Source organism: Quercus robur, chromosome 8 (assembly GCF_932294415.1).
Source record: "Quercus robur chromosome 8, dhQueRobu3.1, whole genome shotgun sequence".
In the NCBI taxonomy this organism is placed as follows: Eukaryota; Viridiplantae; Streptophyta; class Magnoliopsida; order Fagales; family Fagaceae; genus Quercus; species Quercus robur.
Genome location: NC_065541.1, coordinates 55,016,962 through 55,035,801, shown reverse-complemented (window position 1 = coordinate 55,035,801; position 18,840 = coordinate 55,016,962). Strand labels below are relative to the sequence as shown.

At 31.1% G+C, this 18,840-nt stretch overlaps 2 protein-coding genes across 3 annotated transcripts in view; both read right to left on the bottom strand.

Annotated features, from left to right (window-relative positions):
• Positions 1–18,840, bottom strand: part of LOC126697094 (AT-hook motif nuclear-localized protein 1-like) — a 105,259-nt gene that overhangs the window by 31,281 nt on the left and 55,138 nt on the right. The window contains exon 6 of one of the 2 annotated variants that reach the window (XM_050393928.1): positions 11,903–12,046. The exons of the other annotated variant lie outside the window; for it this stretch is intronic. Within the exon in view, the coding sequence (XP_050249885.1) occupies positions 11,918–12,046 (129 nt within the window). The 3' untranslated portion in view covers positions 11,903–11,917. Of the gene's footprint in view, positions 1–11,902; positions 12,047–18,840 lie in introns of those variants that run through there. 2 annotated transcript variants of the gene reach the window in all.
• Positions 4,453–18,113, bottom strand: LOC126697096 (uncharacterized). The gene is made up of 2 exons (XM_050393935.1): positions 17,518–18,113; positions 4,453–4,700 (listed from the first exon to the last, which is right to left on the bottom strand). Exon 1 carries the CDS (start codon positions 18,074–18,076, stop codon positions 17,537–17,539), a length of 540 nt encoding a protein of 179 aa, XP_050249892.1. The 5' UTR covers positions 18,077–18,113; the 3' UTR covers positions 4,453–4,700; positions 17,518–17,536.

Here is an 18,840-nt window from a genome sequence, read left to right as displayed (position 1 = left end):
ATTGAGAACTTATGGACATAATATCTCTCTTGGTATACCTTTTTTTTTTTTTTTTTTTTAATGAGAAATGAAATTAAATATTATTTTATGAAATGAGTTAAATGAGTTACAAATCTGAATGTTTGAAGATTTTTATTTATTTTTTAATGGGATTTTTGTTGAATATTTTGTTCATTTATTAATATTTGACCTCTTATTATTGTTTGGGCTAAATTTACTGTTATTTGGTTTTTTATTTTTTTTATGGGATTAAGGATTATATTTGGAGCTAAGATTATTTTTAGAATAGTGCTAATTTGGTTTCTTTTTTCTCCTGGAAGTTCATAAATTTTTTTATACTTGAAACTTCCATCTTATTAGCACTGGTAGAACTAGGAAATATTTTCCCGCGCAGGGGCAAGGTAAACACAATAAAGTTCTTATGTATAAAAAAATGACTAAAAAAAATCTTAATTTCACAAAATAACTTTAACGTAAAAAGGTTGCTTTTACACTCTTTCATGGCACTAAAATCACTTATAATTGATGCTAAACTAAATTGGTGCAAACCAATTGAAAAAAATAAAAACAAAAAGGATTTGTCAACTATTTTTTAGAGAGTTTCAACCTATGACATCCACTCCTGATGATAACTCTTTATTATCATACCAAATCATCAGTTGGTTTTTTTACGTAGGCAGGGATTAAACCCCAGATCTCTTATTCAACTATCAGAGATTTTATCAGTTGAACTAACTGGAATCCACAGACTCTCAACAACTTAAATGGCAAATTAATTGATCAAGTTATGGTTCATTTCAATGGATAACACAAACAGTTATCTTCAGCCACACACGGTTAAAAACACCAAATCAAAAGCAATAAAGATATAAAGAAGTAAAAGAAAATTTTGATAACAAAGTGAAAATTTCAGAGAAAAAATCACTGTAGGCGATTTAACCTCATAGAAAATCCACTATTATAATAAAGGTTGGTTTCATATAGGAGATCATTAGCTTAAGTTGTTGAGCCTTCAAAGTTGGTTTACTGTTTGTCGCAATTTCAATCAAACAAGTGTCTAGCAAGGGTACAACCAATTCTTGGAGACAAGTTGTGACAACTTTAAATTATCATATCATATGTGATGTCTCACTTATTTTAAAACTAGTTTTGGTCAAATTTTTGTCTATTTTAAAGATCTAGATGTCCTCTTTCCAATAAAATAAGTTTCACTTAAAAAATTCATTCTACTGTAAAATATGTGAGTAACAAATCATGCATCTACTCATCACTTTTGAACATATTATATTTTTTAAAACAATAAGGTATATGTACACTACTCTTACATTTATGTAAGATTCACAAATGTCATACATGTGAGACCAACACATGAATTTTACCTAATGGAAAAATATAATTAAATAATGAATTTTACATTCATGTGAGAGAAATATTTATAGATTTTTTTTAAAAAAAAATTTATAGCTTTGAAATAGAATCTTACTCTAGCGTAACAAAGAAGCCTCCCTGAGATGGAAGAGTTTGTTTTGTGTCACATCACTCATAAAGCAACCTCTCTCAACTTTTCTAGCTTCGATAAAAATTTTGTAGGCAAAGGCTGTGTTTGGTTCCCGTAAAATATTTTTCGGAAAATAAATATTTTAAGGAAATGCTATTTCCGAGAAAGGAAAATATTTTCAAGTATTTGGTTGCATTCTAAAAAATATTTTGGAAAATATTTTATGGTATTTGGTTGTATTCTTGAAAATACTTTAGAAAACCTATTTTTATCATGTTTCTCATATTTTCTCAGCTTCCAAACAAATATTAATATCATTTCTCAGTAAATAAACACAAAAGAAACAAATCCCAACAAAAAAAATTCATCAAATCCAGTCAAATTGAGAGAGAGAGAGAGAGAGAGGCGACTGAGTTCGATGAATGGGGACAACGAAGTTAGGTCGGAGACGACAAATCTGGGTCGAGGACAACGAAGTTGGGTCGAGAATGATGTTTTGGAGTGCGACGAGAACGATCAGTTTTGGGTGGATAGCGACGATCTCGCCGGTGGTGTGATCGGCGCGATGAGGTCTGAAATGGTGCGATCGAATGGGTTTTCTAGGTTTGACGAATGGGTTTGGGCATTGCTCGACGAACGAGCTCGATCTTGGGTTTTCTGGGTTCTCTCTCTGTGCATCTGAGTCCGAAAATGGCGAGACAATCTCAATGATCGGTGACTAGGTTCGACGAGGGCGATCGTCTTGCTCCGATGCGATCTAGTTGTATTCTTGCTCCGACAAGGCGATCTTCTTACTCTTTCTCTCTCTCTCATCTATTTTCCAAGGCCGGAAATCATTTGAAGTGAAAATGAAAACGGTAATCATTTTCCACCATTTTGGCTATATTTTACGGTCAACCCAGAAATGCTTTTCAGTTTGACCCAATTTAAAGTAACAACCAAACACCCACTTTTCCGGAAAATCATTTCCAAAATCAGTTTGAAGCCAAAACAAACACAGCCTAAATCTAAATCATTGTACCCAACAAATTGGGTTTAAGCCAAGTCCACAAGGTCTAACTAATAAATACGTCAGCATGCATACACCATACTAGAAACCCAACCACCAATCTTTATTAGAGAAATATATTATCCGAGCTAACCCAATTGACCAATACAAACTCTCTGGTCCTTGTCCATTGGCTTCTATATAGTTTTAGTAAGAGAAAATGAATACGCAGAAAGGTACTTGTGCAATGTTCCAGCTATAAAAGTCTGATTGAAATTGACATTAGATCACTCTTGGAAGATTACTATAAACTGAATCTTTTTTTTTTTTTTTAATATAGATAAAAATTCTACTCTAGTCTAATTTAAGTATATATGTGTGTAAAACTCTCTTCTAGAAATTTGAAAGCTCGTCTCTTGCCCCTCACACTCCACAAATACTTATACTTGTGGAGTGACCATCGCACCAAGAATATATAAACTGAATCTTTTGAATATTATATACATATGCACAACAGTTTTCTAGATTATGAATCTTCCTCCATTGAGTAAGTCCGAAACTTCTTTTAAGAAGACTTCTAGTCAATAATTATTCTTTTTACAGGATATTTCCATTTCACTCAAATTAACAGATGCTCGATCACATCAATGATTAAACTGGTTTGGCAATTTAAACCTTCTTTATTAGAGTTTGCTCTAACTAGCTAGTAGACTTTTAGTAAATTTATCTTAAGTAGATAAACACTTGCTTTTACCCAATTAATGGATGCTAACATCATTGGAAATTTAGCAAAACTTGGCAGCTACGGATGATCTTTTGCTTTTGTTAGGAATGTACCTACCCAAAATAAGAGGCCGTGACTGTTATGAATGATCCCACGTTATCTGTGTATTCAAAATTTTAAATTAGAGGTTTCTCAAAAAAATTAAATTAGATTAGAGGATTTATCTTATCATTTTTTAAATAACAAAAAAATTAGATGCATGGTTTATCTTAAGCACTGATATGAGAATTAAGTCCTTTGTTAAGGTTATATAAGAAAGATTAGGGACTTGGAAAACCTGACCACCCAATTAGTTCGATTTGAACTGAAGGGTCATAGGAGGTTTCTACGAGTTGGTTAAGTGAATATATATCAAGTGAAAGAAGCTCATTTTCTAGGGCTTTGGGTCAAATGTCAGGTGGATGATAATTTCTCCGAACTAATTAATATGATTTTTATAGAATTCATACCCCTTTTTTACACATGCATATATGCTTGCCACTGGTATTTTGGAATACACCTTTTGATTAACATATAAAATATAATGTAAATGTAAGTTATAATTTGTTTTTTTTCCATGCTTGGTTTCATTTCATTTTTTGAGCCTAGTATTAGAGTTAATATAATTATTTTTATGCTTAATCTACCTCATATAATTTAAGTTGATTATAAATATATATTTCAAAAAATTAAAACAAATAATTAATAATTAATAAATAACCATTAGTATATGAAGTTAAAATATTAAACTAAATGTAATATATTCAAATAGCTCGTTTAGATACTTAAAAGTAACATGAAAATAATAAATTAACTTGGAAGTATCAACAGTATGATCATATACTCTAGAGACGTGATATAACTTTTTTATTTTGAATTAATTTATGTATGCCTTAATTTTTTAAAGACATGATATAAAATTTTTATTTTGAATTAATATAAAGGCATTAATTTTTTAGATTTCATTTCCAATTATTAAAAAGTGAGTCGTAATAGTGATTCATGGGGAGTGCATGCCCCATTATCTTTTTTTGAGTTTGATGATGAGAAATCACTCCAAGCACTGCAATTGGCTATATGATCAAGGCCAAAATTATAACTTTAAATAAGCTGATTTTATAAGACTCAATAAAACTCTATGAACGTACTAAACATAGCGTTATGTTCGTAGAAATCAAAATATTGCAACTATTTATGAATATCTTATATTCATACTTATGTATTCTTCTAAATCATATTATTGTAACTATTTATGAATATCATACAATTCATTATTCTTACATATTTCAAGCAAATAATGTACATTTGCTGAGTCGTAGTAGTGCCTTAGAAAAAACCAGAACTATCAAGACTAGCTATAATCAACCCCCCCAGAGAAACTCTTGGTATATATAAAAACTTAAATTTACAACAAATTTTCAACTCAAACTTGCATTTTTTTTTTCTTGAACCTTGGAAGCTAGAGCTAGTTTTTTATTGAAACTCTGTAGCTGCTATGCAAAGAAGCCTCTCATAAATCAACTCCTCTCTCCATTGCCTATGGCCCTTGGCAATGAAATCTTCAATCCTCGTCTCCAAATCCTCAACTTGCTCATCATCACTATCAACATCATCATCACTACCTTCACCATCATCATCATCATCTTCGTCATAACCATCATCACCATGATACTCGTCACTGTCATCTACATCACTATCATCATAATCTTCATCTTTTGCTTCATCTTTTGTATCATCATCAAATTCATATACTATAGGAGGAAAAGAAAGAAAGTTATCAAAATCTCCATCGGATGGCTTAGAACTTAGAGTCCCACGACAGATTGTGATAACAATAACATTAAACACGAAAAACACAGCCACCCGACTAGACTTTTTCACAACAATAAACTCGTACGTAGAAAGAAGAGGGTTATGCTGTTTAGAAGCTGAGAGTGACAAAGGAAAGAAGATCACGAGGTTTAGAAGGATTATTAGGCACAAAAGAAGTGCAGGAATGGAAGCCATCTTCATGCCAAACTCGGTTTCTGTGTGATATTGCCTAGCTCTCATGTGAAGAGATAGCTCTCTCTCACTCTCTTTATATATGACGATGTGATTGAATTTTTTCTTTTTTTTTTTTGAGATAATGTGATTGAATATTTTTCATTAAAAAGTTAAGAAATCTTCTGAGAAATTTACGGAAAGTCTACTTCAGAGAATAGTTTTTTTTTTTTTAAGAAGGAACAGTTAATTGTATAAGACCAATACCATTTTATATTTGATTATTTTGAAGAGATTGTATAAAACATTTGCAATATACATGTACCTTCTGTTTTCGTTGCCGTCTATGTGTATATATAGTATATACATCTATATTTGTCGTGTGTGCTTTGTACATTCCACGCAAATCTTGAGTGCAAAGTAAGAGGAAATTTCCCAGCTGAATTCTGTGACTGAAGATGTTGACGCTGATAAAGGAACAATAAAAGAATATTTAAATATGCAATAAAGAACGAATTTTTTTTATTTTTACCTAGTCTACAGTGACATGTTGAATAATAAATAAATAAAATAGAAACTTGACATCGAAAATATGATTATTATGTAATATAAACTGTCTCATCATTTTTTTTAAATTATTCTAACTTTTGAATAGAATTTGTGAGATAGTTTTATATTAAAATTTAAAACCTTATTCTCTTTGATTCTAAAAAAATATAGTAATAACATTTATTATTTATTTATTTATCTAAGGTCATCATCTCTCATGTCATCTAGGTTATAGAACTCTCAAGTATGAGTTCCTCAACAAGTAAGTACTATTATGTTTATAGCCAAGTATAGTCTCCACAGCTAATTGTCCCCTTAATTACCCTGTTTGTTCAGGAAAAAAATAAAATAAATAATGAAATTTAATGTAAACGTCATTTTTATTCGGGTAAGTACTATTATGTTTATAGCCAAGTATATATCCATTAAGGTTTGACTTTTAATTTATATTTATTGACATATTTACATATTAATCACACCTCTATTGGTACTTTTTTTCCCCTTTCAAGTATCAATTTTTTTTTTTTTAATTGTGTCCGTATATTAAAAGTTTAGTCTTTCACAACTGTGTTTTCTTTACATGATTTGGGATAAACAGCTGAGAAGGACTATAGAAGCTATGTTAAGACCAAGGGAAGCCATGGCATCTCCTAATTATTAAGAGCTCTATTAAATTTAATTAGTTTTTTAATAATATGTCATATTTATATAAATATCTATTACCTCTATTAAATTTAATTAGTTTTTAATAATATGTTATGTGGGGGCCAATTATCTATAAGGTACTATTAAAATTATATAAATTGGGCCTATGGCCGAACCCGAGGATATTAACCAGTCCGAGAATGGTCAAATAAATTTATAATGAGAATGGTATAAGAAGAAGAGAGAAAGATTGTATGTGATAGTCCCAAATACGTCCGAGGAGAAAAGTTCTCTCGGAAACAGAGCTCCAAGGTCAGTAAGAATGTCTCATCATCTTGGACACTCTTCAAGGTTGCATCACAACTAAGAATCGGACATTGGATAAGGGATAAGCAAATATCTTCAAAAGTTGCTACCTCCACATTGAATGCCTCCCAATTAACTCTTTGGCCGCATTAATGTAGAAGTGATGCCTGAACAGTGGTCAAACAGCCTTACAACTACTAGTTGATGGTTCTGGGAGGTGTTGGATGGGATAAGAAAAAGTTCCTAAAATCTAACCTACACATGTATGGTAGGGATGATACCAAAATTGTAGTATATAGCATGGGAAGATGGCCAAAAAAGAGGATTGGAAAAATTGAAGAAATCTTTGCAATAATATTGTGAACTCTTATAACTTTGTTCATGAATAAGACATTATAACATAAGCTTCTCAGGCCATGCCAAGGACAGATTTTCTTATTTTGCTTACGTTTAACAATCTTAATTCAGCAACTTTTATTGTCTTTCTTTTGGAATAGTACTAGTTCCTTCATCCACACTCTACAAATTCATTATTTGGGCGTGTTGGGCGAAACCCAATCCTATACTGGGTCCAATCCAAATTCAGTCCTTACATGTTATATTTATATAAATATCTATTAAGTTTAATGTCAAAAAATTCATCTGATCATTTGGTATGTGATGTGACCCTCCTCCAAAAACCACTAAAAAAAATTAACATAAACCTTTATATATATATATATATATAAACATTTTTGGTATTTTATAGCACTATATTATTTTAGTAAAAGAAAGAAAATTTTCCTAATCAAAAGAAAATTAAGAGTGAACTGAGAAATAAGAGGTTTAGAACCTTTAAGCAAGGTTATTGTTTTATTTTTACACTAAGGTAGTTCCATGTCTTGAACTCTCTAACTATCAAATTTTCAAAAAAAAAAATATATATATATATATATATAAACATTTTTGGTATTTTATAGCACTATATTATTTTAGTAAAAGAAAGAAAATTTTCCTAATCAAAAGAAAATTAAGAGTGAACTGAGAAATAAGAGGTTTAGAACCTTTAAGCAAGGTTATTGTTTTATTTTTACACTAAGGTAGTTCCATGTCTTGAACTCTCTAACTATCAAATTTTCAAAAAAAAAAAAAAAAAGTTGACAATGACTCTCTCTCTCTCTCTCTCTCTCTCTCTCTCTCTCTCTCTCTCTCTCTCTCTCTCTCTCTCTCTCTCTCTCTCTCTCTCTCTCTCTCTCTCATTAAATAATTGACTATTACTAAAATTTACATTTGTAGTTTAAAGCCTGCTACGTCCTAAAAGTTGTACTAAAACTTTCTTAAAATGATTCACCTATTAACGGGACCCAACCTTAAAATATAATGCTAATAAAACCATTATCTATATATATATATATATATATATATATATATATATATATAAAACCGAAGTCTTTGCTGGCACCACAATTTTCCACGTCAGCACAATATTTAAAAAATAAAAAATAAATAAAAATTATAACTCCTCAAAACCCTAGCAACCTTACCCCTCTCTCAAGTTAAGAAATATAAAGCCATGGTTTCTGCAAACTCTCTCTTTCTTCAAACGTAGGAAGCCCTAAAGCATTCAAGATCTACAAAACCCTAGCAACCTTACCCCTCTCTCAAGTTAAGAAATATAAAGTCATGGTTTCTGCAAACTCTCTCTCTCCAGACGTAGGAAGCCCTAAAGCATTTAAGATCTACAATGCACGGTATAGATTTTAGCTTATAAAGTTCAATTTTTGTAAGGTTAGTTTTGTTTATATATTAATTAATACATAGTACTTTGTTCACCATTGAATACTCATATAATCAATTTCCAATTCAGTGTTCAAGAATTAAACCAAAATTCTAACTGCGCTATCATAAAATATTATTATTAGTATGAATTTTATGGAGTTGCGGTGTTCAAGAATTAAACCAAAATTCTTTTAAATTATTTATAATATTTTGTCCTCTGAAAATTTTATCTCTTTGATTTTAGTATATTGTGTTTCTTAAGCTATAGAGAGATTTTTTTTTATTTCTGCAAACTCTCTCTCTCTCCAGATGTAGGAAGCCCTAAACGCACGGTATAGCATTCAAGATCTACAACTCACAGTATAGATTTTAGCTTATAAAGTTCAGCTTTTGTAAGGTTAGTTTGTTTATATATTTAGTCCTTATGTTTAGGTTTAGGTTTAGGTTTTAAGAGATTTATATATTACTACTATGAGGCTGAATTTCCCGTGACATCAGTTTTATGTTTTTTTTTTTTTTTTTAATTTGTTTTATGTAAGATTAGTTTGTTTACATCAGTTCTTTATCTCAAAGATAAGACTTTTATTTCTACCGCAAGAACTATTCAGGTATGTATCCCTTGCAAGCACACATGAACTTAAATTGTCTTTTAATATATGCATGCTTTATTATTTTCTAATAGTTTTCCCGTGCATCGCACGGGTTAGCGACTAGTATATACTTATATTTATCTATATCTTACACTCTTTCATTAATTAATCTATGAATGACAAGCATTCTAAATTACTAAGGGCATGTTTGGTAGACTGTAATAGGTGTTGTAATGTAATAATTATTCTTATGATTTAGTTATTCTTTAGTTTGGTTATGTTTTTATTACAAAGAATAGTCATTCCTTATGAATAGTTATATTCTTCAAAATAAGGAATAACTATTCCTCTTTAAAAAGTTGTATTACATATTCCTTAGTAAGTGCAATAATTTCAAAACTTAATATATTTCCAAATAAACAAACTTTTCATATACATCTAACAATTATAAAAATAAAAAATCATAAAAAATAACGCATATCTTTCTTAAATTTAAAAATAATAATTTTTAAGGAGATATAATTGTATGAGTAAGATATTTTCTAAAATAAATCTTATGTTTCACTCTAATGTTATAACTCACAACTAAACTAATGAATATGTTTAGTTATTACATTATAACACATTTTATTCTTAGTAATGAAAATTACAATTCCTATTGTAATCCTCATTCAGTATACCAAACGTACCTTAAATATAACTTGGTCAACCTCAAACTCTAAAGTAGAGTTCCCAAGGGTGTGCGATTGTGTCATGAATAAAAGATGATGAAACACAAGTCTCATAGAAATCTTTATGTACAGGTCTATAACTTGCACTCCAAGCTTTACGTAGCCAAATGAGCAACAGAAATTTCCACATTTATAAAATGTGACTGTAGGTCCAAAAATGAGATGATACTTTGGGATAATCACATAGTATTCAAGATTCCCCAATTGTCGGATTGATATACTTGTAATTTTTGGGGTGTCAAGTTGAGTGTTCTTCAAGCTCAGCATATACTTTCTTTAGTTACGGTTTTTCTTTTTAAGCATTCATTGTGAAATTTTTTATTGTTTGTTTAGAGTTTGCATATAGTTCCAGTTGATATAGGCCCGTATTGTTTGCTTTGGTTGCACAGCAATAACTTATTTATGAAAGGGGTTTAGAAAGAAAATAAAATAAAAAGGAAAAACATTAAAGAATTTAGTGCTTCCTTAAAACAGAAGGCAAGAACCAGGCTGAGCAGTGCCTAGATAACCAGGAAAAAAAAATATTGGTAAACCACTTAAGCATTTCCATACATAGGAAATCCATCTTCCACTTTTCTCAAATCTGTCAATCTTGAGAGATTAATTACCATACAACAAATTAACAAGTACCATTAGCCATTGGCTGCAAAATAAAGGACAAGAATGGCTTAGCTTAGGTTATTTGTTTTTATTTTTTATAATAATTCAATAATTACAATATGGGAGAGGAAATTTGATTTATAAATATTTCCGTTGAAAACACCAAAAAAAAAACAAATTGAACTATAAGACTTTTAGTTATGTTTATTATTATTTAAAAAAATATTTATTTTATGTTAATGTGATCCCTTTCTAGGCCTTGTCCACCGGCTGCCTATCAATTTCTGAATTTCGTGCTAAAATGGGTGCGACCTTTTCTCATGGTTTAAAATGTACCCATTTTCATTTTTTGAAACCGTGTTTCGTGGGGAAACAAAAAATAACGAAAAAACACGGTGACAAGGTCAAATATTTTGGGTAATGCCACTAATAAATATTTATTTATATTATTCTCTCTTATTATTCTCTGTAATATTACATGGTACAACCGTCCAAGACCTATATAATCTGGTAAAATATTGAAGTCCAAATAAAGACGTGTGGCTTTTAACATTGCCCATCACTGTAAGCCTCTAACATTGACATTAACAAATTATGAGAAGAGAATTATATAGCATATAGTATAATATACTTATATACCTAGACCTGGAATATTTCAAGAATAACCAGAATACGCGTATAACAAAAAAGAAAAAGAAAAAATTTAGTTAAAAAAAAGGGATAAAAGATTTCAATATTTGGAATCTCCCGAAGTTAGACACAGAAAGAATATATTGACATGCAGCCCCGAGGTTTTTGCCTTGGTTTGTCTTTTATCACATTTATAACTAAAATAATAAGTGTAAGGATATAATTTTCTAGAAATATTTTTCATGAATGGTTTCGTGATAATGATCCATTATAATTTGTGATTGATACATAATAAAAACAATATCAGTAGTAAACTCGTGCTTTATCCTAATAAGTTTGCCCCTAACATCAACTAGAGAGTAGAAGAAAGAATAGATCGGGTCGCTGGACCTGAAATTATGACAGAACAGAAGATATCATGATAACAAGGGTAGGCAATCACCGGTTGCAATTACATCAAAAGATCCTACTCATACACCTCCAGAAACCTACATAATTAGACTACAAAAATCAGATCTACCTCATAAGAAAATGTATAATCCTAGTTGGAAGTTCAGAACTGTTACCCTACTTCCTCCTATTACAATAATCAATATCATTTGAAGACAATTTTAGTCATTCGAAGCAATAATTGATACATATACAGAAACAAGATCAGGGAACAATATAGTCAGTAAGACTTTGAGATAATACTCGATTGCAGCTTATCATGATAACCTCCAGGTAGATACATTGATATCAATTCCTGACTTTCTAGAGTCCTGCATAGTGTGCATGGCCACACAGTTTTCTCTTCGGAAGGATGATGAAGAAGCTAGGTTTGGTCTTGGCGTGCTTGAATTTTGATGTCCATTTCCTCCCAGTCCCTCGGCATCTTCAGCACCAGAAAAAGGTATCACAGCCATTGTAGTAGCTGGTGTAAAAATAGCAGGGGGTCGACTCATTTTTCAGCTTCTTTGGTTTCTGCTCATGCTGGTTGCTTGGTAGAAAACTCCCTACGACAACCTGACTTGCTCAAATGAAAAGATTAGAGGTATTCCAAGCCATGGTTCACTTAAGTTAAAAAAGTATATAACTAGTGTTTCTAAGGTAGTCATTTTGCAAAACATAACAACCTTGGTTACTTCTAAATTCTAACTTCTGTGGGTCTTGACAGTCAAGGCCTACATTGATGGGAGAAATTATAAAGCCCTAGAAAATTTTTGCAGCATCTTAAGCAGGACCAATGCACTAGCGGTAATTCTTTCTATACATCTTAAATGAGCCATGTTCCAATGCTAGTGAAGGCAAGTGGAAAATCAACCATAAGCTCCCAGTTGTTGCATCTAAGGTAATTTAACCCACCACACCCAATCGAAACATAAACATAAAAAGGCTTACCTGCACAGGACTCGCAGCTACCAGGAGTCCAGAAACTCCTCCCCCAACAACACGAACATCATAGCTTGCCAAAGAGACGCCATCCCACTTGACCTGCTCCTTGTCCCTTGAGTCTCAGTCGGCATGAAAGATCTGGACAACTAAAGTATCTCAAAACGACCCTACAAGAAAACAATAAGAAGAGACCTTAAATACATAGAACAGAATCAGATTTAGTACAGCCAATAAGATTTATTCTTTCTTTATTTTGATTTCCCAATATACTGACAAAGTACTCATCAAGAAAATTCCAGTTTCTATCTTCTTAAAAGAACTTCTGAGGGGCAGGAGTCGTCGATTGTGAGGGTTAATCAATGTTTATCAGCTCCTTATTTCATTGGCTGTCAGTAGATGCAGAAAGACCAGGTGATATTGTAGATTTCATAGACTGCATTTTTCAGAGTTTTGTTGGGCATTTCATACACTCTATGATACACTCTATGGATTAGACTCAAAAAATCTTCCATTAAAAAATCATAACAATTTTATTTCAAGTTGGGTTATAATCTGAATCAAACACAACTAGGCTACATAAAACCCAGCAATGTAAGACTAAACAAGGACTCAAAAAATCCAACCACCCAATCAATTCGATTCAAACCGAAGGATCATAGGAGGTTTCTACAAGTTGGTTGAATGAATACTAGGTGGACGAAGTTTATTTTCTAGGGGTTTATTTTCTAGGGTTTCAGGCCAGATATCAAATGGATGATAATTCCATCGAACTAACTTGATTTGTCCAGAATTAATACCCATTTTTTTACACATGCATGCTTACCACTAGTTTCCTGGAATAGATCTTATTTGATTAACATTGAATATATTATGTAAGTTTTTAAGTTTTTAAGTTTTTTTTTTTTTTTTTTTTTTTTCATGCTTGGTTTCAATTGATTTTTCAAACCTAGTATTAGAGTTAATATAATTATTGTTATGTTTAAACTACTTATAATTTAAGTTGACTATAAATATATATTTCATAAAAGTAAATTAAATAAAAAATAATGAATAAATAGCTGTGGGGACAAGGGCCCAAATTGAATATTGGGCTTTGGACCTTGGCCGAGAGCATGAGCAGTCCAAGGAGGAATAAATAGTGATGAATGGTGTTGGACTCAGCACCTTATATCCAATATACAAAGGGGAGGATGATCCGAGGAGAATTGTCTCCTTGGATAAGCTAAACATGGATTAGGTGTAGGTCTGAATAATCAAGGTGACCTTCTAGGAAGTTCCAGCAACAAAGACGTGCATCAAGAATGTACAAGAAGGTTGGGAGCCCCAAAAGTATCTCTGAGAAAGCTGCTGCTACCGCATTTAATGCTCTGTAGCTAATCCTCTAGCCACATTGATGATGAAGTGATCTCTGAACAGTATTCCCTCAGCCTTATAACCATCCTCAAGGACTTCTAGAGGAGAGTGATGGGACAATCTCCAAGATAAGCTCTCAGTCGTACACGTGTAGGGCAGAGATAAGAGGATGTGTAGTATAAATTAGAATGTAAATCCTAAGGGAAGGGGAGGGGGAAAAAGAATCTGAGAACATTGTAGCAATAAAACTTGCACTTGTGACTTGTTTAACTAATTGGAACAAGAAATTACCTCCTCGAACGATGAGTATATTCAGTCTTTTGTGCTTGTTGGACCATCTTCTAACTCAAAATTAGCTGTTGTCCAGTCCATTGGGCCTAGTTCTTTGACCCACTCTCTATAAATTTATTGCATTGGGCTCATAAAGCAACCTCCCTCAACTTTTCTAGCTCTGATAAAAATTTGTTGGCTAAATCTAAATCATTGTACCCAACAAATCGGGTTTAAGCAGGTCCACAAGGTTTAAATACGTCAGCATGCATACATCATACTAGAAACCCAACCACCAATCTTTATTAGAGAAATATAATTATCCGACCTAACCTAATTGACCAATACAGACTCTCTGGTCCTTGTCCATTGTAGTGCCGGCCCTAGGCTTAGGCCACTTAGGTCACTGCCTAGGACCCCCTACTAGAAGAAGACTCCAAATTTTGGAGGAAAATTAATATATTTTAAAAAAAATTGGAGATATAAAAAAAAATTAGTTTTATATTTTTCCTCTACTTTTAAGAAGTCCCAAAAAATCGAGTAATGTTAGAGATAATATAACTTTAAATACATGAGTCTTACAAATAAAGTAATGTTACAGTTACAAACTATTTTACAATATTTTTACAAATTATTGTTATAGCCAACTTCTTACTGGTTCTCGTCTAGACTACCGATAACATCACTTTTTTTTTTTTTTTTTTCATTTATAATCATTTACCACATCATCAGTATGTAAAATTTTTTGTAAAAAAATTTGCATCTCTAGCATTTTCTCTTACAAATATATGTTTCACTAATCACAAAAAAAATTCAAATAGGAAAATGTTAGAAATATTATTAATTTATTTACTTGAAAACTTTACAATTGATGTGACAATTAATATGATATGTGGACATCAATAACCTATTAAATGCATTTTTAAATTGCCTCACATTACTTAAGAGAGTATGTTGTGTGTAGTATAATTTGCCCCACCATTCCTTAAAAGTTATCATGGTTTTTGAGTGGAGTTGCGATGTGTCTTTGTATTAAAACTCATTTCTCTCTCCTTTATGTGTGTGTGTGTTTGTTTCTTAAAAAAAAATGCATTTTTGAATTATTTTTTGTGATTAGTGATACATCTTTGTAAGCTTCACGTTATAAAATTTATAATATCCCTAACATCATTCATTCAAATGCTTGTTTATTATCTTCTTGAGGTGTCATTAATCGCATTCATTTCTACATCGTTTGAAAGTTTTTTTTAGTAAAATTTGTTATAGTTTTAGCATTTTTCCCCAAAAAAAAGCATATTACAAAATGAAAGGAATAGATTTTTGTTATAAAAAAAATTATGATATTAAATACTAGTTCAATATTATTTAAATAATAACAAAAATACCTCATTTAATTATGTCGCCTTAAGCCTCCAAATTTGTTGAGCCATCACTTGTCCATTGGCTTCTATATACTTTTAGTAAGAGAAAATGAATACGCAGAAAGGTACTTGTGCAATGTTCCAGCTAAAAAAGTCTGATTGAAATTGACATTAGATCACTCTTGGAAGATTGCTGTAAATTGAATCTTTTTTTTTTCTTTAATACAAAATAAAAATTTTACTTTAATCTAATTTAAGTATATATGTGTGTGAAATTTCTTTTCGAAGACTTGAAACTCCGGCTATTACCCCTCACACCCCATAAACACTTATATTTATAAAATAACCATCTCATACAAAAATGTGCAGTGGTGTAAAATGAATCTTTTGAATGTTATATACATATGCAAATAAGTTTTCTAGATTATGAATCTTCCTCCGTTGAATAAGTCCGACACTTTTTTTAAGAAGACTTGTAGTCGATAGTTATTTTTTTTTACAGGATATTTCCATTTCAATCAAATTAACAGATGCTCGATCACATCAATGATTAAGCTGGTTTGGCAACTGAAACCTTCTTTTTTAGACTTTGCTCTAGCTAGCTAGTAGACTTTTAGTAAATTTATCTTTAGTAGATAATATTTTAATTGCTTAACACACTTGCTTTTACGAACCCAATTAATGGATGCTAACATCATTGGAAATTTAGCAAAACTTGGCAGCTACGGATGATATTTTGCTTTTTCTATTGATTTGGCTGTGTTAGGAATGTACCTACCCAAAATAAGAGGCCGTGACTGTTATGAATGATCTCAAGTTATCTGTGTATTCAAAATTTTAAATTGGAGGTTTCTCAAAAAAATTAAATTAAATTAGAGGATTTATCTTACCATTTTTTAAATAATAAAAAAAATCTGATGGTTTATCTTAAGCATTGATATGAGAATTAAGTCCTTTGTTAAGGTTATATAAGACTGATTAGGGACCCGGAAAACCTGACCACCCAATCAGTTCGATTTGACCCGAAGGGTCATAGGAGGTTTCTACGATTTGGTTAAGTGAATATATATCAAGTGGAAGAAGCTCATTTTCTAGGGTTTCGAGTCAAATGTCAGATGGATGATAATTTTTCCGAACTAATTAATTTGATTTTTATAGAATTCATACCCCTTTTTTACACATGCATATATGCTTGCCACTGGTATTTTGGAATACAGTCAATACACCTTTTGATTAACATATAAAATATAATGTAAATGTAAGTTATAATTTGTTTTTTCCATGCTTGCAATTCATTTTTTTGAGCCTAGTACTAGAGTTAATATAATTATTGTTATGCTTAATCTACCTCATATAATTTAAGTTGATTATAAATATATATTTCAAAAAATTAAAACAAATAATTAATAATTAATAAATAGCCATTAGTATATAAAGTTAAAATATTAATCTAACTGTAATATATTCAAATAACTCGTTCAGATACTTAAAAGTAACATGAAAAAAATAAATTAACTCGAAAATATCAACAATATGATCATATACTCTAAAGACATGATATAACATTTTTATTTTGAATTAATCTAAAGGCATTAATTTTTTAGATTTCATTTCCAATTATCAAAAAGTGAGTCGTAATAGTGATTCATGGGGGGGGGGGGGGGGGGGGTGGTGCATGCCCCATTATTTTTTTTGAGTTTGATGGTGAGAAATCACTCCAAGCACTGCAATTGGCTATATGATCAAGGCCAAAATTATAACTTTAAATAAGCTGATTTTATAAGACTCAATAAAACCCTATGAACGTACTGAACGTAGCGTTATATATGTTCATAGAAATCAAAATACTGCAACTATTTATGAATATCTTACATTCATACTTATGTACTCTTCTAAATCATATTATTGTAACTAATTATGAATATCATACAATTCATTATTCGCACATATTTCAAGCAAATAATGTACATTTGCTGAGTCGTAATAGTGCCTTAGAAAAAACCAGAACTATCAAGACTATAATCAACCCCCCCAGAGAAACTCTTGGTATATACATACATAAAAACTTAAATTTACAACAAATTTTCAACTCAAACTTGCATTTTTTTTTTCTTGAACCTTGGAAGCTAGAGCTCGTTTATTGAAACTCTGTTGCTGCAATGCAAAGAAGCCTCTCATAAATCAACTCCTCTCTCCATTGCCTATGGCCCTTGGCAATGAAATCTTCAATCCTCGTCTCCAAATCCTCAACTTGCTCATCATCACTATCAACATCATCATCGCTACCTTCACCATCATCATCATCATCTTCTTCATAACCATCATCACCATGATACTCGTCACTGTTATCAACATCACTATCATCATAATCTTCATATTTTGCTTCATCTTTTGTATCATCATCAAATTCATATACTATAGGAGGAAAAGAAAGAAAGTAATCAAAATCTCCATCGGATGGCTTAGAACTTAGACTCCCACGACAGATTGTGATAACAATAACATTAAACACGAAAAACACAGCCACCCGACTAGACTTTTTCACAACAATAAACTCGTGCGTAGAAAGAAGAGGGTTATGCTGTTTAGAAGCTGAGAGTGACAAAGAAAAGAAGATCAATAGATTTAGAAGGATTATTAGGCACAAAAGAAGTGCAGGAATGGAAGCCATCTTCATGCCAAACTCGGTTTCTGTGTGATATTGCCTAGCTCTCATGTGAAGAAATAGCTCTCTTTCACTCTCTTTATATATGACGATGTGATTGAATATTATTCATAAAAAAGTTAAGAAATCTTCTGAGAAATTTACTGAAAGTCTACTTTTGAAAGTAATAGGAGGAATAGTTCTTTTTTTTTTTTAAGACCATTTTATATTTGATTATTTTGAAGAGATTGTATAAAACAATTGCAATATACATGTACCTTCTGTTTTCGTTGCCGTCTATGTGTATATATACATCTATATTTGTCATTCTGTACACTTACATGTGTGCTTTGTACATTCCACGCAAATCTTGAGTGCAAAGTAAGAGGAAATTTCCCAGCTGAATTCTCTGACTGAAGATATTGACGCTGATAAAGGAACAATCAAAGAATATGCAAATATGCAATAAAGAACGAAATTATTTTTTTAACTTAGCCTACAGTGACATGTGGACATGTTAAATAATAAATAAATAAATAAATAATAGAAACTTGACACCGAAAATATGATTATTATGTAATATAAATTGTCTCGTCATTTTTTAAAAGTTATTTTAACTTTTGAATAGTGTTTGTCACGTAATTTTATATTAAAATTTAAAACTTTATTCTCTTGTCAATTTGATTCTAAAAAAATTGAAAGTTCAAAAACTTGTACAAAACACCTTTGAACGTTTAGACCCCCAAATTACAACTTAACCAATACAAACAATATGTCAAACAACTAGTGTGCGGAAA

Bases quoted from the DNA above. Each gene is read 5' to 3' on its own strand.
- LOC126697096 (XM_050393935.1), bottom strand. From the start codon at position 18,076: ATGAAGATGGCTTCCATTCCTGCACTTCTTTTGTGCCTAATAATCCTT.